General features: G+C 38.8%; 1 protein-coding gene across 2 annotated transcripts in view; it reads right to left on the bottom strand.

Moving 5' to 3' along the window:
* LOC107677090 (autophagy-related protein 16-2-like) overlaps nucleotides 1-25,331 on the bottom strand; it is a 38,481-nt gene that overhangs the window by 11,522 nt on the left and 1,628 nt on the right. Inside the window, exons 3-15 of one of the 2 annotated variants that reach the window (XM_016471887.1) lie at nucleotides 24,623-24,674; nucleotides 23,944-24,017; nucleotides 22,304-22,555; nucleotides 18,676-18,741; nucleotides 18,249-18,338; nucleotides 17,969-18,022; nucleotides 14,600-14,705; nucleotides 12,484-12,589; nucleotides 12,051-12,121; nucleotides 9,556-9,627; nucleotides 8,399-8,519; nucleotides 8,165-8,270; nucleotides 1,120-1,269 (exon numbers count right to left, since the gene is read on the bottom strand). In XM_016471887.1, the coding sequence (XP_016327373.1) occupies nucleotides 1,120-1,269; nucleotides 8,165-8,270; nucleotides 8,399-8,519; nucleotides 9,556-9,627; nucleotides 12,051-12,121; nucleotides 12,484-12,589; nucleotides 14,600-14,705; nucleotides 17,969-18,022; nucleotides 18,249-18,338; nucleotides 18,676-18,741; nucleotides 22,304-22,555; nucleotides 23,944-24,017; nucleotides 24,623-24,674 (1,320 nt within the window). The remainder of the gene's footprint in view (nucleotides 1-1,119; nucleotides 1,270-8,164; nucleotides 8,271-8,398; nucleotides 8,520-9,555; nucleotides 9,628-12,050; nucleotides 12,122-12,483; nucleotides 12,590-14,599; nucleotides 14,706-17,968; nucleotides 18,023-18,248; nucleotides 18,339-18,675; nucleotides 18,742-22,303; nucleotides 22,556-23,943; nucleotides 24,018-24,622; nucleotides 24,675-25,331) is intronic. The other variant, XM_016471888.1, reaches the window with a different exon arrangement.

Below are 25,331 nucleotides of genomic sequence, written 5' to 3'. Positions count from 1 at the left end.
TTCTTTTTATATATTATTATTATTATTATTACTATTATTCTTTTTCTTTCTGTTAATACATATGTGCACTATTTGTAAACAGTCCAGCTGCAATTGCTTTGGCAATACAAATGTATACTTTTTGTCATGCCAATAAAGCACTCTTAAATTGAGAAATTGTGAGAGAGAGAGAGAGAGAGAGAGTTTAATTGTAACGCTATTTTAGAATATAACAAAAAAAGGATGTGTTAAATTGTGAAGAAGTGATAGCCAAGATTTATATTGTTAGAAAAGATTTATATTTTGAATAAATGCTGTTCTTTTTACCTTTTTATTCATCAAAGAATCCTGAAAAATGACTGCAGTTTCCAAAAAAATATTTGGCTGCACAACTGTTGCCAACATTGATAATTCTAATAATAAATCAGCTTATTAGAATGATTTCTGAAGGATCATGTGACACTTTATACTTGCGTAATGGCTGATGGAAATTCAGCAGAAAATTCATTATATTTTAAAGTATATTAAAATAGAAACAATTATTTTATATTGTAATAACATTTTGCAAGATTACGTTTTTTTCTGTATTTTTGACACACACACACACACATATACGTAGTTTATATACATTTGAAAAAAAAAACATTATATACCTTTGTAAAAAAAAAAAAAAAAGTTGCTCACTGATCATTGTTATCATATGTTTACACGCTGCCTTCCCAAATTAATGCAGAATCAACATAATGGAGTATTTATTTACATTTATGAAACACATTTTGAGTAGATGTTTATTTAATCAGTTTTGAGGATCACTCCTTATCATATCATATTATACATTAAGGGCAATATATACATCACCCACCCTGCTATGCTGACTTGGCAGTGCCATGCTCAACTCGCTGAACTACAGGAACCCTTCATCACTGATTGTTCTTAGATTTTGAATTAAAACATGTCTGTTGCATTCCTACTTAACTTACTGGCCAGATGGCAGGGTTTTTAATTGCTTGGCAGGTTTTACTCTATTTATTGCTCAGCAAGTGTTAATTTTTAACCCTGCATAAAATCTGTTTCTGTGTATTACGCTGTTAAAAATACTCTGCCACCTGTGCCTAACCCCGTCGGTGTGTTTGTTTCTACCTGAAGGCCACCCTGTCGTTACTCTTTCTCAGGTCAACCAGCTGCAGGATGTCATCTCTGGAGCAGCTGAGCAGCTGCCTGTGGTTGGGGCAGAGGTCCAGTGATGTCACTCTGCCCTGAAGAGGCACTTCCTGTGTGCAGGTCCCTGCCCTACGGAATACACACATGGATTGACTAATCAAACTTCATTTTGCCTTCATATTAGTGTAACTGAGCACTAAAACAGCTATCAGGTAAACATGACTTTTTTTTTTTTAGAACCATTTATTTTATTGCTTTTATTTATTGTTAGGGCTAGGAATAATATCACATTCATTTCTGCAATTAATATTTGCTGTTTAATGTGATAATTAATTCCAATTAACATAGCAAGCCTTTTTTTTAATTCCTGAAGGATTGTATTTTCACTTTTCATTAAAAGGTGTTATAATATTTTTCATGTTCTGTAATTGTTAATAAATTACAAATTTAAAAAAAATCTGATAATTTGCAGTTTAAGCCTGACTCTCAATTATACTGTAATGCTGAATAGCTGTAATTACTCATTTTAAAGTAATCTATTTAATGGACGCATCAGTATTTGTATTGGTATAGGTGATACTGGCCTTTATAGTATTTAGTTAAAATATGCCATTAAACAATTATTTAAAATATGATATATTTAAATTACTGTATTTATAGGGGCTTTTGCAGCGAGTAGTTATAGAAAGTAGCCACCCCAAGAACTACATTTTCCCTTAGGGCCATTTTCCTGGTTGCATTCACAACCGCCAGAATGAATTTTGAGGTGACGCAAGCTGGCTGACAGCAAACGTCATTTAAGAGCGGCATTCAACAATGTCAACAACTGGAGAATGGAGGACGGAAAAGTGCCTGAGCTTTGGCATCAGTCCTTCTATCGCTGTTTTCCATGTTCGTGGAGTAAGTATATGTAAACTTTGTTTACACAGCTTTTTAAAAATGAGAGTGCCAGTGGCATATGCCATGTGTTCGACCAATCAGCGTACACTTACATCACTGCTAGTTCCTATTGCACAGGGTTAGACCCTACTCTGATGTAGGAGCTAATTTAGTTCCCCCAAAAGGCATTCTTAGAACTACAATCATTCCCAGTTACTGTGGTGCGAGCAGGCCAAAAAGTGGGTACTTCCGCTAATAGTTATAGGAACAATAAAAAGTGTTCCTCTGGTGCGAAAAGCCCCTTATGTTGTTTCTAGAATAATTTGGAGATTCAATATGAAGAATATATTTATGATTACAAATTTAAATGTTAATTAATTACAGGATGTAATTACAGAATCCATTAAAGAAACTTGTGAAGGCATTTGATGTGTTTAAAACTACCTACTTTTCATGCTGTTAATTTTATGTTCAATAATAGTTCTAATAGATAGTAGCTTAAAGGGTTAGTTCACCCAAAAATGAAAGTTCTGTCATTAATTACTCACCCTCGTGTTGTTCCAAACCCGTAAGACCTTTGTTCATCTTCAGAACACAATTTAAGATATTTTTGATGAAATCTGAGGGCTCTCTGACCCTCCCATAGACAGCAAGGTAACTACCACGTTCAAGGTCCAGAAAAGTACCAAGATGATCGACAAAGTAGTCCGTGTGACATCAGTTGTTCAACTGTACAGTTACGAAGCTATGAGAATACTTTTTTGCACAAAGAAAACAAAAATAACGACTTTATTCCACAATTTCGCCTCTACTCTGACCCAGATCCGGCGTAATGACGTCATCACGCCGGTCAGCGCTCTACTGCGTCCAAAGTGACGCAGTAGAGACGAAAATGTGGAATAAAGTCGTTTTCTTTGCGCAAAAAAGTATTCTCGCAACTTCGTAACTTTACAGTTGAACCACTGATGTCACACAGACTACTAATAGGGCCTTTCGCACCGCAGGAACCTTTTCATAGTACCAGAACTAATTGTGGAACTACCCACTTTTTGGCGTTTTCGCACCGCCGGAACTGGGAGCGATTTTAGTACCGGACTGCCTTTTTCGAGAACCAAATTTTTCCGTTCTTTCAATCGCTTTACGTATACGTCGACTTTCCATGTCCATTATTGTGAAACCCGCGAGACACAACAAAAACACAGCTCCGATCACAGCGTCCTCCATCCTCTTGTTGTTAATGTTGTTTTTCTTTGTTTCTGTTGTTGAACGCCGCGCACAAATGACGTCGCTGTCGACCGGTTCCTAGTACACACTGTCGGTGCGAATGCAACCCTTTAAATGGTACCGGGAAATAGTTCGCGCAAAATCGTCCCAGTACTTTAGTATTGTACATTTAATTCTGGAACTAAAGCAGTGCGAAAGGCCCTTTTGTCGATCATCTTGATACTTTTCTTCTTAGAGAGACCAATCTACTTCGAGTGTAAACTAAACGAGCCAATGTACATTGGCATGCGATTATTGCATCCAGCTGCCACTGATCACAGCGCGAGTATAAGTAGGCAGCAGATGCAGCGCATATTCAGCTTTTCGCTTCGGAGCCGAGCGATCACCTGGGTGATGGTCACGATCGCTGCCTCACGTGCCTGGGCATCTAACACGCTGAGGTGGCGTTTGTGGATGAGTCCGGCGCCAAGCCCTCTCTCGATGAATCCGTGAGAACCGTTAGAGGGCTGGGTTCCATATGTAGAGACCTAAGTGGATCCCATATGTGTAAAGTCCACGATATGTCCTCAGAGCCCGTGTTTCCCCAGCAGACTTCTGCCACTCCAAGAGGGTTACAATCACCTCCAATCATCTATATGCACCTAAGGGATGTTCATGTGTGTATTTGCTTCCGAAACCTCCTTCGGGAAGGATGGCGCTTCCGCAATGTCCCGGTCCCAAATGGAACGGGTACGTTTTCCCAGTGTTATCCAGTCTTACTGAGTGGGTAGTGCCATAGCAGCAGTAGCTGGTCCTCTTGTGGTAAGCCCTGCCCTGCGCCAAAAAGTAGGGGCGCAGGAGGCTCCCACAGGACACTGGAAGTGGCAGTATCTGTGGCCTTTTGGTAGGGATCCCAATTCGTCGGACATCCGATGTGATGTCGAGAGTGACCGACTGAAAGGGAACGTCTTGTTACGTATGGTAACCCTCGTTCCCTGAAGGAGGGAACGGAGACGTCACGTCCCGTCGCCACAGCTCCTGTACCACCGCTGAGCGGCCGGGTCACCGGCTCGGCTCCTCAGCGAAAACCTGAATATGCGCTGCATCTGCTGCCTACTTATACTCACGCTGTGATCAGCGGCAGCTGGATGCAATCATCGCATGCCAATGTCCATTGGCTCGTTTAGTTTACATTCGAAGTAGATAGGTCTCTCTAAGCGAGATCCCAATTCATGGTCATCCGACGTGACGTCTCCTTTCCCTCCTAACGAGGGTTACCATACGTAACCGAGACGTTACCTTGCTGTCTATGGGAGGGTCAGAGAGCCTCCCTTTTCATCAAAAATATCTTAAATTGTGTTCCGAAGATGAACGAAGGTCTTACGGGTTTCGAACAACACAAGGGTGAGTAATTAATGACAGAATTTTCATTTTTGGGTGAACTAACCCTTTAAGATATCTAATAGCTATCAATAAAAAAGGGGATTTGTGTCTTAATTGCTTTTAAAAATGTAACGGGATGCCACAGTGAACCCTGTTCAGGAAAAGTGCCACTATTTGTCATTATTGCCGTCTGACCTCATATTATTTATGTATTGTATATTAGGACAGATTAAGCACCATGATGCTTAAAGCCCATCTGAAAGTCTGAAATCTGACAAGTGCAGCTCTCCATCGAAGTTAAGGAAACTGATGATAGTTTGTCTCATTACACTATGAGTGATGTACTTAACAAGACAAGGAAGGCAACTGCAGATGTGCAGCCTGAGGTTAAAGTCTGCTGTTTCCATTTATATTCTAACAAGTTATCATCTGGACAAGGACGAGGGGAAAGATTGTGAATCTCAAGGCATTTAACATTTATGACATCCAGGGTGTCACTCGCTAAACCAGAGAAGCCTTGTTTTTCTGAACGTTGCGCATGACAATGATTTGAATTTCAATCACAGAGACAGGCTTGAGTGTTTATTGCCTCTTAAAGCGACACGCATATTGTGCATGCATATCATACAAGAGATATTTAGTGAATGCGTCCGGCATTAAATTGCCACTTGAAAGTAACTCTTCTTTTCCAAAAGAATCAAAAATGGTTAAAGCGTTGCATGGAGAAAAACGCAAATGTCATAATACAGCACAAATCCCATTACAAGAAGATGAGAGGAGAGAAAATTATGTGGGCTGACGGTTGCTAGGAGACAAGCGAGCCGTCGGCTCCTTGGCAGCTGAAAGCTGTGGTTGCTGGGAGTGAATGAGAGATGTCAAGGACTAAGACGTGGTGTAAATAATGTCTCTTTTTCTAGGTGGCGTCATCTATATTGTCAGCTTCGTGCATTCGCCGTGAAGCTTTGTGGCCTAGAGTTAGTCCAGAACTTTGCTGGACTAACATCCTTGGTGCTATTATTTTACATCTCTTATCCAATCAGAGCAATCGAAACCCACTGAGGTTCTGAATAAGGAGGGTTATGCAACAAATGAGGTGTATTATTACAGGGTTGCTTCGACCGTTACGAGGTGATTTCCAAAGCAGCCTTATTCAAGAAAACTTGACCAGCTCCAGTGTGACATAAGATTTATGCAACACCATTAATATTTAGTAGTGAATGATGTAAGCTGTGGTTACAGCATCACTGTATTCAATCAGAGACACATTTTTGCTGTTGTTGCTGTTGTTGTTTAAGGCAAGACACCACAGGAAACACACCCCAGAACGGTAGCTCAATTCTTGGCTTGCATGTGTTTTTTTTGTCATGCAAAGTAATATTTGTTGTTGTTGTCAAGCTTGTCTACTGTCATGGTTTGCATGTAATTTCTATGTAATGACTAGACGTCACGTCACTTTCAGAGTAAACCATTAATTATAATGAGCAATGTGGTTTTGTCATGTGGCGTCACATAGCGCAGCTCGATTGCAGAGTCGATGTGTTTGTGGTGTTACAGGCTATTATGCCGTTATGAGTTTTCAACTGTATTTGTCAGAAAATTGGATCAATAGTATTAGTTATTTGGAAAAATAGTTCAAAAACTGATGCAAAGTTTCCAGTAAGTAGTTTGTCTGTCCACATTGAAAGCAAAAGTTCTGCACGACACAATCACAGTCATTCAGAAAAGACCGTTTTTACTGCTATCTGGAGTGGGATTTCAGACCAGTGAGATTTCAATATGAACTATCCAGCAGGATGCAAGTGAAAGGCAGTTGCGGCTGGTAAGGACATGGTGCAACTTCCTTTATTAATCCAAATTAATATTCCTAAAATTAATCTGAATATTTAAGAGTAATTACTTGTAATGGATAATCTAAACATTGGTTGATGCCAACGTTTTTATTTTTTTTAATTGCCTTGATTATTATTTTTTTTATCAATATAGATTTTTTAATAAAACTTTTTCTCTCTTCAAACCATTTTGTTCATCTTTAAAGGTCAATAACATTATTTGCATTGCGACCCTTTTATAACCTTATTTTCATTTATGGATATATTTATATATTTACATATAAATGCATTTTTCTGTATATGAAAATACTGTATTATACAAAATATATGAGAATTGTGAAGGGAAAACTGCTTAATTATCTGTGGAGCATGGTGTGCCAACTTTGATTACATTTTTTTCATGACTTTTTTGACCTTTAACGGACCTAAAACTTGCCCAAATGGCATGAAAACTAGATCATTTATTTTTTTAACTAGATGGTTTTGCAGGTTTGTAGTATGTTAGAGCATGTTACTTGAATCATGTTGCAGTTATGATTTTAAGTTGATTAAACGTTAAAAAAAAAAGAGGACAGTCATGTCCTAAACTGAACGTAAAGCATAAAAACTTTTAGCCTAAAGAAAAAAATCACAGCACAGCACAAACACCTTTGAGGGTCAACGGTCAACACGTGTGGAAGAGGTTCTGTCTGCACAACCACGCCTGTGGAGAAACCAACCTCGCACATTACCACAAAAGCATAAACAAGCCATCTCTCGTCAGCGATGAATCCACACACACCTGAGGCTACACTGTTTAAGGTCATCACACTAGCCAGACGTGCGGTGACAGACAGAGAGCAGTGCCAGTTCAAGCACTGTCAGCTGGGTTCATTAATCAGATTTAATTGCGCCAACTACTCTCAAGTCAATTCTGGAAACCTGGACAGTTGCTGTGAAATGCACTACAGTGATCAACACATTTATGATGTGACATTTTCAAGGTTTTACATTGCTACAAAGCCATTAAACTGCTTGTTTAACAAATCCACCTTCAGCTATAAATTTTAAGGCTATTACTTTTGGACCAGAAATATTTTTAATAGCTGGTCTGTGTACACAAGCAGATTTAGGCCCTGTTTACACATACAGTAGTATCAATATCCGTCTCAGGTGATCTGATAACAAGTGCTTATAACAGAATAATATTACAATGTTTACACCACAGATGATATGTGGTCACATGTTTTCAACACCCTCTAAATGTAGTTTGAGTGATCCAAGCAGATATATTAAGATGGATCTTGTTACCAGAAAAAATAAGACAGAACTGTGAGATGTAAAATAAGAATTCCTGAATTCCACTGTTGTCTGTGATGAATGTGTTCAAATTTGAATACTGAGTTCATAAATGAAAACATCATAAATGGTAAAACATCCAATGCTGAAGTCTCGCACATGGTAAACCTACTTCTGCGGACATGCAAGCAAAAAGTGACTGCACTCAATCCAATTTTAAACAGACTGTTCAAATAGCATGTGTAAATGGCCAGATCTGATTCTGTTCAGAGGGATTTCTGTCATGCGAAGCAAAAGCCTCAATGTGAACCACACTTTATACACATAGGCAAAGTCTGGCTATTTCACACTAAATAGATGTTAACATTTCATAAACATTTATTAAGATGAGTTTTTATGTTGTCAGATACTGTAGATGTGTATGGGTGGTGTTGTAATTGCCCTGTTCTTACCTGCTGTCCCAAAACCGTATTTTTCTGTCATAATGGCTACTGATGATAAGGTACTCGGAGCACACAACATCACTACAGAAAGACAAAACCTCAATGGTTTGTATGCCTGTGAGTAGTACAGAGAGAAAAATATGGATATTACTGATCTGTGCTAATATGTTGCAGACAGTTGCAAAATGCGCTCATTGTTAGTTAATTGATGAGTGATTTGTTGCATATTTTTGTGACACATACACGCAGCACGCTGGAGGTCCCATATCTTCACAGTCCTGTCCGCACTGCCCGTGACCACCTGCCTCTGACTGTATTTAAATCTGGCTGCTGTCACTTTACGAGAATGACCCGTCAATGTAAGCTAGAAAAACAATTGACATACTTTTAATGAGAGGCTGAATCTCTCTAAACCTGTCAAGAACAGTATTAAAATGAAGTATTCAAATCTCTAAAAAAAAAAAAACTACTGACCCCACACTTTTGAATGGTAGTATATATACAGTATATTCTTTAGATTCGGGGGTAAAATGTGACCCAGACATAATTTCTAAGAAATTCATCCAAACATTTACTTTCTCTCTCTGTCTCTCCTGCTCTCTCTCTCTCTCTCACACACACACACACACACACACACACACACACACACACACACAGGGATGAAATATTCAATGTTCAATTGTGTCTCCTCTCATATTCAGCTTGACAAATTGGTTTTGAGCAGAGCAACTATGTCTTTTTATCTGGATACTTAATAAGCATGAGCATTTTACTGAAGGATATGCTCTTTCTGTGACATGTTTATGACAATTGGTGTTTATGACAATTTCTTAAAATGAATGAAAATGAAAACATTATTCTTCGTGTTTGCTTTTTTCTGTCCTCTTTATTGTCCTCCCTTTCTGTCACGCTAGTAAATTTTCAGACACATTTTTACATGATATATGGGTCATTCCTGTTATGCCAAACCTTTTGAACTTTGTACCTTATAAAAAATGCTGAGTTCTAATTCAAGTATTTCTATAAAAGTATCATGATTGCAGATGCCTTTTTAGAAATTCACCCATGTTCACTTAATTGTTACGTTTCCTAATGTGATTTTCATCGTTCAAAATTGTGAGATTTTATCCAATATATTAAGACAAATATGATATGGGCCATAAAAATACCGCATAGTAAGAATGACCCATATCCGTCCTGTTTGCCTCAAAAATTATGTGTTAAGCTGATTCCGCCCCATAAAACTCTCCCATGCCTCACTGTCAAGTAAAACACAATGCAATCTAAGCAGGCACAGGAATAAACATCTTTAACATGGTTCATACTGGTCTGTCTCATCTGTTGATGCTATAGAGTGATTCAGAGAGACAGACTAGCGCACGGGAGGTTTTCTCTGTTACCTTGGGAACGCTGTCCTCTAGCCTCCAAAATAGAGCAGACTTGTCATATGACGCAGCTAAAATCCGAGTGCCCTGATGGAAAAGCACAGTGACACATCCCACAATGCATTAGAGCAGTAACCACAGCATAATCAACTCAACAGCCTTACAGGAACGGTCTCCTTATATTACTTGTAAAGATCCTTCAGTGGCCGAGGGCTCTTATGGACAGCTCATTGGTACGTGCTAATTAGCAATGACTCAGTGGAGTCATTTGAAATGTTCTTCAGATCATCTAATGGCACTTTTCCACTGCGTGGTACGATTCGGCTCAGTACGGCACGGCACGGCTCGGTTTGCGTTTCCACTGCAGTTCAGTACCGCTTTAGAGTGGGCGGGATTATTCACATGTCGTTAGTTGCGCCGCCTATACTGCCGCGACTCCTGAAAAACGTTTTCATTCCACGTCGCCCCATCAAGCTCTCGCTGGATCCGCTCCTCTGCTATCGACGAGAGGAATGTCTGTTCTTCCTCAACAGACAACGAAACAGCCACTTTTTGGTTGTTAAAAAAGGTGCGCTCATTCAAAACAGTTGCGTTCAATCCTTCGCTGGCTGTGCTGATTTACATCTAGCGGTTTTTGTGTCGCAAGTTCAGTGACGCAGGTAGTGACGATTCTCTCCGGCCAATCAGTGATCAGCAGAGTTTACACGTCACGTTTTGGTAACGGTACGGTTCACTTGGAACCTCAACCGAGGTGGTACTAAAAAAAAAGTACCAGATACTGTACCCAATGGAAAACCTCCCAAAAGTGAACCGTACCGAGCCGTACCGTTCCGTACCATGCAGTGGAAAAGCGCCATAAAGCAGGGGTTTTCTTTTCAGAGTTGCAGATTGGTTCTCCCAAGCCGGCAGTGTAGCCAAACAATCTCTCTTTCCTATCTATGTAATTCCCGTCCCAACCAGGTACAGCTCATTACTGCATGCCATGAGAATCTTCTTTAGCCCTCCTCCTCCCCAGCACCACCTGTCTAGATCTGCTACAGTGTTCTCCTTTGTTTTGTTTTTTTTGTTTTTTTTTTACCTTGTAGCAACATTTATCCTACAACCCCAATTCCAGAAAGGTTCGGGCGTTTTGCAAAATGCAATAAAATCAAGAATCTGTGATTTGTTCATTCTCTTTAACATTTATTTAATTAACAAAAGTACAAATAATAGTTTTCACTGACCAACTTAAATGTATTTTGTAATTTTGATGTAAAATGGACGTCGAGTTCTCAGTCCCAAAGACCAAACGGACCATCCAGACTTTCACCAGTGACAGATGCAAAAGCAAATGTCTCTCATGGTATGGGGGTGCAGTAGAGCAAACAGCATGGGTGACTGGAATATGTGCAAAGGTACCATTGACATGGAGGCATATATTGGAATTGTACAGAGACATATACTGCCATCAAGATGACGTCTTTCAAGGGAAGTCCATGGTTATTAGATCAAGACAATGCCAGGTCTCATTCTGCATGTGCTGCAACAGCGTGGTTTCCCAACTTTTTTGGAGTGTGTTGCAGCCATCAAAATCAAAATTTGTTTATATTTACAAAATAAAAATTAAGTTGGCCAGTGAAAACACTGGAAATTTTTCTTTGTACTTTAGTCAATTAAATAAAGGTTAAAGAGAATGAAGAAATAACATATTCTTGATTTTATGGCATTTCACAAAACGACCCAACTTTTCTGGAATTGGGGTTGTACCTTTCCATGAAGTTTCACCTCGCTACTGCACACATGTGCACATTATAGCACACATACTATTTTTAAGGCACATTATAATGAGTATACATGAAAATATGGCTGCTCTTATATTTTAGGAAGGGTATCATCATACTTTTGGGGTCCTTGGAATCAACAATCCCTGAACTAAAGTCCAATAAAGAGCAACAACAACCACTCATAATTCAGTTAAACCAGCACTAAATAGTTCGGTGAGTAAACTGGAATTCATCAAAACATTATTGAAATAGTTGTTTACAGTATTTAATTTGGGTATACTCTTATTGCATCAGAGTTTTATTCATATGTTTTTTTTGTAGCAGTTGTACAAGCATTGCAACCAATCTCAGAAGCATCTGTTGTGCACATAAATGCAGACATTAATCACAACAACAGGTCCTAATGAGCGAATTTGAAGCAGTCTGATGCACAGATCTGTGTTTTGGTTGCAGTGCACACGGAAATGACTACTAAAGAAACCGAAGCAAAATGCTTGCACTGTAACAACCAATATACACTACAGGCAAGCGACACAACAAAACTACAATGCTTATAACCAATAACCAACAAAGAGTAAACAATTTGTAAGCCGTGCTGAACTGCAGGGCTCATATGTAAAACTGCAAAAATGCAGGGAGTGAGAGCTTTAGTGATTATAATGGGGGCAGTCTAGTATGTTGCCTCGTTACATTGCTCATTTTCTGTGTATAATTTATTCAAACACAATGATTTATGTGTGTTCATACCGTAGGATCGAACTCAATGCTGGTGATCCCCTCATTACTTCCATCTAACGTCCCTCTGTTCTGAAGAGTACCTGTGAGGATGAAACATCACAGTATGTTACATCAAGCCTGAGAATATTCACTCAATTCTGTTGTGTCTATTAACTGCATAATACAGCACATCACAGCACCACACACAGTAATGCTTGTCCATGCAAAAATTGCTTTTTTATTGTGGTGATGTGACATTCTGGTTAATGTACGCTGACTTTTTTTTTTTTTCTCTCGATATTAGAGTGCTGACATCTGCTGGTGGTCGGGGCAGTCACATATAATGACAAAAGCATTCAGTATCACTCGATGTGGGTTGTTACTATCTATCTGAACCCTGTCTTTATGGCTAAAGCTGACAATTAAACAGAAGATCATTTTTTAGATCAGTTTTGTGATGTACCTGCTTCAATGCCCCACAGTTTGATGACTCTGTCAGTTCCTCCTGTAGCCAAGAGGTTTGAACTGGTACTGAACCTCACAGCGTTGATTCCCAGCTCATGTGCATCCTGAAACCACAAAGCACACATTCATTTCTAATCTTTACATTTACATTTATGCATCTGTCAGACACTTATCCACTGACACTTTTAACTGACTTGCATTTCATTTAATAATTTTCTGAAAACCCTAGAAACCACCTAGAGCAGCGTAGCAACTTCCTAGCAACAACCCAGAATACCCTAGCAACACCATACCAATTCCCTAGCAATCCCCCAAAATATCCTAGCAATCTATTAATGTTTTTGAAAGAAGTCTCTTATGCTCACCAATTCTGCATTTATTTGATACAGTAAAAACAGTTATATTGTAAAATAGTATTACAATTTAAAAGAACTGTTTTCTATTTGAATATATATTTAAATGTAATTTATTCCTGTGATGCAAAGCTGAATTTTCAGCATCGTTACTCCAGTCTACAATCTCTCATGATCCTTCAGAAACCACACGAATATGGTGATTTGCAACATTTATTATAATATAATCAATGTTAAAAACAGTTATGCTGCCTAATACCATTAAAGCTACCATTAAAAAGTAAAAAAAAATCCTCCTTTTATTCAGCAAGGATGCATTAAATTGGTTAAAAAGGGACAGAAAAAAAACACTGATAATGTTACAAAAGATTCCTATTTCGAATAAATGCTGTTCATTTTAAACTTTTCTATTCATCAAAGAATCCTGAAAAAAAAAAAAAAATCTATAACGATTTCCACCAAAACAATAAGCATCAAAAACTGTTTTCAACATTAATAATACTAAGATCCATTATTAATAATTAAACATTTATAATTATTAATAATAATTGAGCACCAAATCAGCATTTTAGAATGATTTTGAAAGATCGTGACACTGAAGAATGATGCTGAAAATTCAGCTTTGCCATCAAAGGAATAAATTACATTAAAATAATTAAAGTAATAAACAGTACTTTTAAATTATAATAATATTCCACAGTATTATTTTTACTGTATTGTAGTCAAATAAATGCAGAACTGGTAAGCGTAAGAGATTTCTTTCAAAAACATTTAAAAAAAAAATCGCAATTATTCCAAACTTTTGACCAGTAGCCTTGAGTAGCCCTGCTCACAGCTTCGGTCTGGACAGACAAATTACTTGAAGAAAATTAGTGGAAACTTCATCTCACACCTGCTGGCAGGTGTCAGTAGAGATTTTGCTCCACTGTGTATTAGTGGATCAGGAAAATTGCAAGAGAATGTTGCCACGTTCAAAAACATTCTTTTGCATGGTACAAGTACCAAATACCATGGTCCAACAATAGTACACAACAATAGTTTGTTTGTAATATAATGAGACTCTGAGTGTACAAATAACCAAGTGTCTGATTTTGAGGAACTTCACTACCTTCTGTTTTTACCACGGCACAAATAATAATAACTGTCATGCCCAATCTTATTTTTAAACAGTGCACTATGAAAACTACAGAAGGGGAAGCAACTTTACTAAGGTGTAAAAATAATACAAACGAGCAGTACATTACTTTACACTCAAATGGAAATTTAAGCCCTTCAATACTTCAATACATATCTCCATTTAAGGAAGTGGCAACTCCTCTCCATACCACAATTAGGGCTGGTTCCTGCAGTCAGCTATTCAAATGAAAACAGACATGTGAAGCGGGTGGCTGCACATGACAGAGCTGCAGTGTGCTATAGAAAGACACTGTTTCACAACGACACACAGACACTTTGTTCCACAACCAGATCATCCAAAGACAGACCACTAGTCACCACTACAGGCAATGTGCTTTTAAAGATATCTTTAAGATATGACCCATTTAAGAACCACAAGATCAATATTATAGTCCATTTATCCAATCTCTCCATGTCTATCCCTATACTACAGTTCATCTACACAACTGTTTCCCCATCGTTTTCAGGATTCAAGGTTATATTGGTTTCTAGTTGCTTCATAGCCCAACAGGACCTAAACATCATTTCAAAGCTTGTGAGAAGCAACTTTAGTTGTTTGAATTTGTTGTAAACAGTAACACGCACCATTGTAAAAATTGCCTTGGTTGGGACTCTGGCAACCAGACAGACTCCTAATGGTATATAGAGATCTTCCTCTGACCTGCAAACGGATTTCCCTCTAATCTTACTCCTGGACACACGTAAAGACACACAACAGAAGAACAATCAATAATACTTATGAGCAGTACAGAACTTATATATACAGAGATGCAGGACTGAATGTAGCATGTTAAAATGTGTTACATAATCAGATTATTTTTGAAAGTAATGAGAAATTATTTTTACAGCATAACACTCTTTTAAATACAGCAAAGTACTTTTCTTTAAAACCGATTTCCAGGTCCAGACATAATCTGCAGACTTTTTTTTTTTCTACTATTTTGAGGATACTATTCTGGATTAGATGTAAATATGGAGCTAAATGTACAACAATCTTAAAAGCATTTTCTGATTAGCCAAAATGCTGACTATATATTTACTGAAAAACCTTCTCCTTGCTGCTTTAGCACCACAGTTATGATACAATGTTGGAGAAATTAACTAGCTACTGTAGTCATGACTTTTTCCCAAAAGCATAGTAACTAAAGTAATCATTGCACAGTAACTACTGCAAATTGGCACATTTGTTTTAAGAACCATATTGGATCAATGATTGATGTTGTTGATGTTACGCAGAGGGTAACATACAGCAACACAATAGAAACGTACAACAGTAATAACGTTTCCCAAACAAACAACTTCTATGAAGATAGAATGGATGTCTTGACTCTGTAATGAAATGAAAGACAGAGAATGTACAATCATTCTTCTTATATATTTCTGTTCATTCAATATTAATACATGTGTATTAATACAATGTATTCAAATAAAAATTTGTCACAGCTATGCTGTATTAAATGCACAAAGATGAAGAAGGTGGTTATTAAATTCTTTAATCCAACACACAGGGTAGCATAAACGCAGACAAGACCAGACAAACTAGAACTGAACACAGGAACTTAAATACACAGACCAAACAAGGATAATTAACTACACACACCTGAACAGAATGACACAATTAACTCAATGAAGGGGAACGGTGCATGAGGAAAACAAAATCAAAACTGAATGGCATGTGACATATCGCGCCTTCCTGGAAGGTTCGGGAGGAGGACGGACAACTGGGAGGAGGATGACAAAAATCCAGGGAGGTGCAGGTGGAAGAGATGACCAGGGAGGAGCCTTGAGCAGGAGAGGACGGATGGAAACCCAGGCCACAGCCAGGACTGCACTCCATGGTAGCATTGATGGAGGGAGGAGCCAAGGCGTGATGGGAACACACACCTCCATGAGGATATTACGGAGGCAACGACGACGATGGTGGAGCCCACGGCGCAGACAGAGAGCCGAAGAGGTGGAGCGACACCGAGGATCCAGCCGTAGTGACGATCGCCCGAGATGTAGGTGGGGATCCAGAGGCCAAAGGGCAAGCTGGAGACTGAGGAAGGAGGCGGGCCCTGAGGGAAGGCTTAGCAGGCCTTAGGGGTGAAGGGCCCGCAAGTCCACAGCGGAGGTGTGGTGAAGTCCGACCCAGGTGGAGCCAACTGACCGAGGGAGCCCGGCGAGGCTGACTGGGACGATGGTCCACGCTAGAATCGATGGTGGGAGGAGCGCAGGAGTCAGGACGGCGGGACGAAGTGGAGCGGAGCCATCTGAGGCCGGAGGTGGAGCCACGGGCTCTTCAGGTCCAGGAGACGAAGACTCCCGGCAGGCCCGAGATGGAGCCCCACCACTGAGAGGAGGTGACAGAGGGACTGATGGGGGATGAAGATGACTGGACAGAAGGAGTGGCTGAGGACTGAGGAGAATGAAGAAATGCACAAAATCCAATCAAAAATTAAAAGTCTCTTTGGCGAGGAGGCGGGTAAGGGAGGCTGGGCGGGACCAGCGAGTCAGACAGATGAACAGAATCAGGCAGGCTTAGGGGAAGCAAAGTCTCTAACTCTCCAAACTGAAAAAGAGTGTCCAAGTCCAGTAAACAATCACCCTCAGTGGCGGGAGGGTGGGCGGCACTCACTTCCATTCCCTCGTACTCCACGAGAATTCCCTCCGGCACGTGCGGTGTTGCCGGCTCACACACCTGGTCAGACATGGCAAGCTCCAGTTCCGGGGCGATGTCCTGCTCGATCGCTTCTCTTGGTGCGGGCTCAAACATCGTGGTGGAGGCGGGCTCTTCTGCGTTGGGCTCTAGCGGTCGTTCCTCACAGCGGGGTGGTGACTGGCTGGGCACTGGGTCTGGAGTGGAGCTGGTGACACCCTCAACGGTGAAGACTGATCCACAGGAAACCAGCACTCACTCCACATACAGTAGTCAGCAAAGCTCCCTTGAGGAGGTTCCCTGGACAACTGCACTCTAGTGGTGTTGTTAAGTCCCACACTGTAGAAACGTGCAGAGGCAGTCATCCAGGAAAGTGGTCTGGTGGGCGAGACTCAGAAATTCCTCCAGGTGCTCCTTGAAGGAGCGATCTTCCTGCTCAAGGCACATCAGGGTGACAGCGGCAAAATGATCCATGGAAAAAACAAAAACACTGACGAAACGCAAATAAAGCGGGTTAAACAGTGCCCCTTCTTTCTTTCTTTTTGGGTCCAGTCTTCTGTCACAGCTACGTTGTATTAAACGCACAAAGACGAAGAAGGTGGTTATTAAAGTCTTTAATCCAACACACAGGGTAGCATAAACACAGACAAGACCAGACAAACTAGAACTGAACACAGGAACTTAAATACAAAGACCAAACAAGGATAATTAACTACACACACCTGAACAGAATGACACAATTAACTCAATGAAGGGGAACGGTGCATGAGGAAAACAAAATCCAAACTTTGACGTGACAAAATTAAATTCAATAATATTTAATTTATTCAATATTAACGTACTCAACAAAAATATTTTAAATATCTGATTAGTTTATTCAAAAACATCAGTTGCCATATGGCATGATCTCTTAGTACCTATAAACTGTAACTATGATCTAGATTCAACTATACTAGTGTATTTAAATCAGATTTACATTTTAACAGCAAATTGAGCAATTGTTTTATGCTACACATTATAAGTAAAAGTATATCAAAGTATATCAAAATATCAAAAGTTTTTCAAAGGGCTCAATGATTGGATTTCCTCATTTCAAGAGCTATATGGTTATTATGGAATTTGCTTATAATTTGCTGCATTTCTAATAAAAAAATACTACTCTATTTTACTAACATTTCTACATATTTTTTTAATGCAATAATATAACACATTAATTTTAAAAATAACGTTCCCCTATACTTGCGAGTGGCGGGCTGTGATGGCTTAAAAACTTTCAAACAATCACAACTTATTCTATAGTGATTAGAGAAACTTACTCAAAAAGTCCTCTGATGGAGCTGATGATGCGGGGGGATGTAGCTGAAGCAGACCTGAGAGGAAAAACAACAACTTGACACCAAGATAACAGCTATCGAGACTTGTAGGGATCACACTAACTTTCATAAACTACATTAGGTTACTAATGATGCTGCATTTTTAAAAACTGATGGACATATCAAAAATGATTTCCTGGGGTAATCAAGTGCATGCCTCAAATGCTACAGTTAAAGCTCAAGACCCAAAACATACCTTTAAAATAATTACTGTAGTAGTTACCTGAAAAGTGGTCCATGGGATCTCTCAAACCTCTGTGAAGACTCACATTTAGGGGATGATGGTTTAGAAGGTGAGATATTTCCAGACTCTCTGACAGGCAAAAGCAAAACAATTCAACTCTGATTAAAAACATGAAACATTCGAATGATCCACATGTTGACTTTATCGGATTGTTTATGCTGCCCTCAAATGCTGATTAAAGCAATAGTTCACTTACAACTGAAAAGTCTGTCATCATTTACTCACCCTCATATCATTCCAAACCAGCATGACATTCTTTCCTCCGTGAAACGTAAATAAATATATGACAGTGCATTCTGTAGCATTTCTCCTTTTGCGCTTCACAGAAGAAAGAAGGTTATAAGGGTTTGGATTGACATGAAGTCAGATTTACACTGCGGTGTCGCTTTATACAGCCGATACTTACTCATTAATATTCACATTCTGACTGGCAGCCATCTGAAGCTCTTTGTGAAGACTGGCCTCTCTGGCTCTAAGAAAGAAGAGGAAATGTGATCAAGAAGGATGTGGTGTTTATGGAATGAACAAAATTTGCTTTCAAGATTTAGATTGAACCTACAAATTATTTGCCAGCAGAAATACCACAGTAGCAGAGAGAATGTGTTCAGTGAACTATGAAATATGGCCCTTGTTTAACAAAACACCAATTCATTAACTACATTAACCATCTTCTAACCCACTGAATTTAAAAAATAATAATAATAATGTTTCAACTGTTGTTTGACATGGTCTCTGTGTCCTTTAATCCTTGTTGACAGATGTTGCATACGGTACAGTAACCCCATAAAACATTTGGACACTAATAACAATGTAGTAGGCTACATTTAGCTCCCACAAAGTTCCCCCAGATACTACAATTATGTCATAATTTAAAAATGCAGTGGTGGAAATGGCCAACTTTCACTGGGGAGACTCCAGCTTGGAAAGGGGCGGTAGTAATTTTAGTTGACCTTTCAGATGTATTTAATTATAAAACCATTTATACTCTATAATAACATTAAACATATTTCATATTTTCTCTAAACCTTCTTGGATATCAAATCAGGCACCCTGCAATTCTGGCCACATGAAAGATATGTTATGTGTGAATTGCACGTTATAATGTAAGCATCATTAATGACCCCTTATGTTTAAAAAAAAGAAAAAAGATTGATTAGTGAAATGAAAGAATGATTTAAGAAAAAATGAGAATGATTAGTAATTGTCTCAAATTGGCCTGATTAGCTAAGCCCGCAAAACACTTCTTATTTAGTGGTACAGTATTGTATGATCTGTAGATTATATTTAATAGTTTACACTTTGCATAAACATTTGCAATTAGTTTTTAAAAGGTAACTGTCACGATGCACATACACGAGGAACGAGGAGAGGCTTGCCACATTAACGTCCTTTCGGCTTGCCACATTACCTGCCGGCTGACTTGGGGAAGCCGCGGACGGCGGCGGACTGGTTCTGGCTCGGGACCGGACACTCCCCAGACACCGGAAAACTCCTTCCCTCCAAGTTAGTCCCGTGGTGTCTGGGAGGTCCACGGGGCGATGGTAGTTGGCCCCGAGCCAGAACAGCTGATTGAGGACGGCGTCCCCTAACGCCGTCACCTCAGCGAGCTTGCAGAACTCCCTGGCGTACTCGTAGAAGGGGAGATTGAGGCGAGCTAGGGCGGCGACGCGAGCGGCAATTTCCATCGCCGCGGGGGGGGAAAAACCAGGAAACAAAAACTTTCAAAAAGGCGGAAAGAACAAAAACGAGGAGAAGGGGCGCCGCTTACTTTTGTACAAGTTGTACAGGACACACACAAAACATGGAACAGAGTCTGACAGTAACATTACATTCTTCAGGACTTTACACTTACATTTCTTTATAGGCTACTTCCAAAAAATTAAAAAATTAGGAACACCTTCTGATCAATGACAGAAATTAACCTTCCCATTATGAGGCGATATTTGACTCTTTAAAGTGTAAGGTTGAACTTTAACAAGTTTTTTTCTAGCTTTATTAAATGTATGTCATCTTTTGTGTCAAAAAAAAAATATATATATTTATAAACTTTTATCAAAACTCAATAAATTTAAACAATAAATTCAATTAAAATAATAATATACAATCAGGAAGAATAAGTTAACAGTCAAATGAAATCAGCATCAACAATTTATCTTTTCACTAGGAGGTGCACAGAAGAACACAAATTAAGGAATATTTACAGACTTAAATGAGACTCAGAGGTGAATATATTTAAATGAGATATGAGTTATGAGATTAATGTTTTAAATATAACGTTTTGAATATAGAAATATTAAATGATTTAAATAACTCAATTTATACTTTAAAAATGAAACTGAAACCGCCAGTTTGTCACTGAATCATTCATTCAATCGATTCGTTCAAACAGCTGAATCATTTAGGAACGAAGCAAGTGACTGTGGCTGTGTCCGAAATCACCCCCATACCCTTAAATAGGGCACTATTTGAGGGGACAGCTATTTTTATTGGTGTCTGAAACCATAGTGGACGTTCTCGAATGCACTCATTCAATCCCACAATGCACCGCAAAAACTAGTGTACAACTGGTGCACGCTCAATGGCTAGAGAATACCCATAATGCACTGTGAGAGGCACGCGCCGAATGAATTCCCGCATCTCGCCAGAAGATGGCGCTCGCAGATGAATAATCAATTCGTTCATATTAAGTGCTCATCCATGGCGTACAGCATAATACAACACAGGTATAAATTAATTGTAAATTGATTATTAAATTGTTTAATTAGGGTTTGTACATATTTTCCATGACAGAGTTCAAGATAAATCCTTTAATCTTACTACTGGAGCTGCTAGTTTGCTAGTTTCAAATGATTAATAAACAGCAAGCACAAACTATGCAAAAGCAGCATTCCTTCCGGTGCACTCAGTGTCCGAATTCACTACTCGTTTTCATTCACTCCTTCTAGTGAATTGAATTAGTGACCTAATGTAGGGAATAGTGAATGAGGGTATAGGGGGCGATTTCGGACACAGCCTGTCTTTATGAATAGGTCATTGAATCACTGACTCACTAGATTTGTTCAAAAACGCTGATTCGTTCATAAACTAAACACCGCTGTGTTTGCTTGGAGATGCGCAGTGGCTCGACTGTAACTTTGTTTGGAACTATTTTCATTGACGAAATAGAGCACAATCAGACAATGGTATTCCAAAATGTAAGTCACTTTTGTATAAAATCAAAAATATATAAAACTTGTATAAATTCAATATCACATTTGCAAACTCCCTTTATAATCATTCAAAAGCTGTCACTCGTCTTAGTTCATCGCAATCTCGCTAGCTTCCGTTATAATTAATGAAGCTTTCTACACTGCACACTGAATCTATTATTTACACTTTGTTTGTTATAATGAGAGGATCTGAGCTCGAATGACTCCGCACTGAACACGATCTGTTCTGTGAGGAGCAGGACGCGCAGCGATAGAGAAGCATTCAGGTATTATGGCCAATCACAAAAGACGGCATTGCGCATCTATCCAGACACAAATATCCCGCTACATATATTGCACTACATTTATGTGCAGAACTGGGATCGCTTTCATAGTCTTTTGAAAGGATAAAATATAGAAATCACTTTGATTTCCAAAAAAACCTAAACGGTTGGAACTGGAACGTCACCCCCCTCGAAATTCACTCCCTGGACTCCGTCTCCCTGCGTTCCCCCCATTTCCAGCCCTGCCCTTATGTCATTCCAAACCAACTTTCTTGTGCAGAACACAATAGCAGATATTTTAAATAATATTTTTGCCCATACAGTGAAAGTCAATAGGGTTCAAAACAGCAGTGGACCACATTGGCTTTTCTTCTTAAAAAAAATAATTGTGTTCAACAGAAGAAAGTCGGTTTTGGAAAAGCATGAGGTTGAGTAAATGATGACAGAATTTTCATTTCACTTCCCTTTAAATCCATTGTGCAAAATCAATGCAAGAGTGCATTTTTTGGGGATTTGATTTGGTCATTCTAATGGTGCAGCAATTCCACATTTCACCTCTGACCTCACTCTCTTCTCATTGTGATGGTTCATGCGGACAGCAGCCTGCTGTTTCGGAAGGATCATGTTCTCCAGGATCTCTGAGCTGCGGAGTTTCTCTTGCCGGTACGTGCTCTCCATGTTCCGGTGCTGCTCCAGCAGAGAATCATATTTTTGTTTCAGAAGTCGGTTCCTAGTCTGCACCTCTGCCACGTGTTCCTGAAGCACGCTGTGCTCTGACGCCAAAACACTGAGATGGTTTTGGACCTCATACAGCCTAAAAAAACAAAACCAAAAAATCATTATATATATGCAACAGTCCAACTTTTCCAACATTTTGGATATTCAGGAAATCAATTAGCAACATTATACATTCCACAGCCTACATCAAGGCCAAGCTGAAAGTCTACAGCTATAAAAAGGAATAGTTAATGGAAATTCTGTATTTAATTAAATTTTCATCTAAAGAATGGAAAGAGATGAATGGGAGAATGTCCCAGGTCTTTTTTTTCTATACAATGAAAGTAGTATCTTTCACCTGAATCCATATGTTAGAGCTTTGTGACCAAAACTTAGGATATTATTCATTAAAGGGGTTATATGATGCGATTTCACTCTGTTGCCCTTTCGGGCTTGAACTGATGGTAAAACTAACGACATTATTAACTGTCTTGATATTTACTTTGAAAGCTGAAGCTGCGATTATGGTAAGGGGCGTTACATTTCCGATGCGTGCTTGTGGTGTTCGGCCAATCACAATGCACTGGGTCAGCTGGCCAATCAGAGCAGAATGTGCTTGTCAAATGAGGGGACTTTGTTGAAAACGACGTGTTTGACAGAGGCGGGGCATAGAGGACCTACAATAATGTACAGTATTTGAAAAATGATGTGTTTTTTTGAACATTAAAGCATGTCAACATATTCTGTTACTCCAAATACACAAAATAATGATCTTTAAAAAAGCATCATATGACCCCTTTAAAAATATTGAGAAAACAGCTTGAGAGTGAATAAATGGCACTTTCCACACATAAGATACAAAATAGGGCCTGAAACTCTCTCTCTCTCTCAAAAAAAAAAAGGCAAAGTAAGTTTTAGTAAAAGAGTGTCAGTAAAAGCAGGTGCTTAATCTTATGAAAATGCTGACTGACAACCTTGAGAGGTAAAACTAAACATTAAAAGAGCATTTGCATGTCCACCTACTAGCTGTTTTGGCCCACCCTCAACAAACAATTGTGTAAATGATTTCCCTGTGCCAAGAAGATGCTGGGGGTTTTTTTTCGTGAAGGCAAAAATCATTGCATGGACTTCCAATACTGACGACGCAGTTACCACAGATATAATACTGTTAACAGCTGAAGCTTCGGGAGCTGAAACCCAATGGTAAAGTGTGTTACATTTCCAAAACAAACTCTTTAACAGCTGACCAATCGGAGCAGACTTGGCCTTTAAGGAGACAGAAACTAAAACAGAGCTTTTAAGGCAGAGAGGTGTTGCAGCAATGTACAGTATGAGAAGAATCATATTTTTTAAAACTTCAAATCATATAAATGTATTCTAACAGACACAAACAAATTAAATTATGAATTTGTAAATGGGCAGAATATGGGCACTTTAAAAGGGTGGTTTCCTGTTTTTGTGTCATAAAAGGATAAGGAGGTTTACTTGGTATGCTGTTCATCCAGTGTCACTTCCTTTATCTGGATTCTCTGCTGCAGTTCCACCACTTGGTACGCAAGCTGCAAGAACAAAAACTATTATAAAGCCATAAAACATCTCAACGAACATCCTACTTGTTTGCAATATATATTACACACACACACATATTTACAGGGGTTTTCATTAGCTAGAACAGTTCAATATCGGGGAGAGGACTTGTGTGTTGATAAAGCACAGATATGCAGCAGGTTTTATCACATACTTTTACAAAAATGTCCCAACTGGTCTTAGGACAGCTTTAATGCAAGATTAGGTGTGAGAACTGGTTATGCTTGATGCTCAGACCACTGTGATCATTTCTAAAGTAAAGCAGTCAGTTTTCCTAATATGTGTCCAAATAATGTTCCCAGTCGTGTTAGACTAATATGTTTTGGAAGAACATTTCCCAGGGCATTTTTACAGGTAGGAAGCCATCAGTTCTGTGGAACTGTAACATGATTGACTGCCTGCTAAAAGGAAGAGATAACAGCAAGCCAACTTATAAGCCTGTTCAGTGAAACAGGCCACAACTTGTGCAATAAAATTCAGTTTGTTGTATAAACGTTTGACAGAAATTCAATCATCTAACTGCTTTGTCATGAGAGAGGCTGATTCTGCTTTTCCCACATATACCATCATTTCCTACCTCCCCGGTGGTTGTCTTCAGAGACGTCCGCGAATCTTCAGATAGCGAGGGCCTGCAAGGGTCATAAAACAGCATTTTGAAATTAAAGCAGAAACAGATTTGTCATGGTTGAATAAGAACAACTGATAAGAATACATTCTATTACTATGCTGTAATGTCTAAAAGGGCATGATGCATGTTACATATTACACATTCAGCAATAATAATAATAATAATACGATCAAACTGACATAATGCATATTACAGTGAATCCACAATTCCACACATTGCATTGTAATGTGCAGTAATCTAATAATCTTTTATTACAATTTAACAATCAGAGTTTATAGGGTTTTTCATGTAGTCTAAAATTATATATAATATATATACTCTACCAGTCAAAAGTTTTTGAACAGTAAGATTCTCTTCTACCAAGCCTGCATTTATTTGATCCAAAATTCAGCAAACGCAGTAATATTGTGAAATATTTGTACCATTTAAAATAACTGCTTTCTATTTGAATATATTTTAAAATGTAATTTATTCCTGAATTTTTAGCATCATTACTCCAGTCTTCAGTGTCACATGATCCTTCAGAAATCATTTTGGATCAAATAATATTTTAGATCAAATAAATGCAGGCTTGGTGAGCAGAAGAGAATTCTTTAAAAAACATTAAAAATCTTACTGTTCAAAAACTTTTGACTGGTAGTGTATATATATATATATA

The sequence above is a fragment of the Sinocyclocheilus anshuiensis genome, unplaced genomic scaffold, assembly GCF_001515605.1.
Source record: "Sinocyclocheilus anshuiensis isolate Anshui unplaced genomic scaffold, SAMN03320099.WGS_v1.1 scaffold24, whole genome shotgun sequence".
NCBI lineage: Eukaryota > Metazoa > Chordata > Actinopteri > Cypriniformes > Cyprinidae > Sinocyclocheilus > Sinocyclocheilus anshuiensis.
Note: the sequence above shows the minus strand (reverse complement) of the source record. Positions and strands in the feature narration are given on the sequence as shown.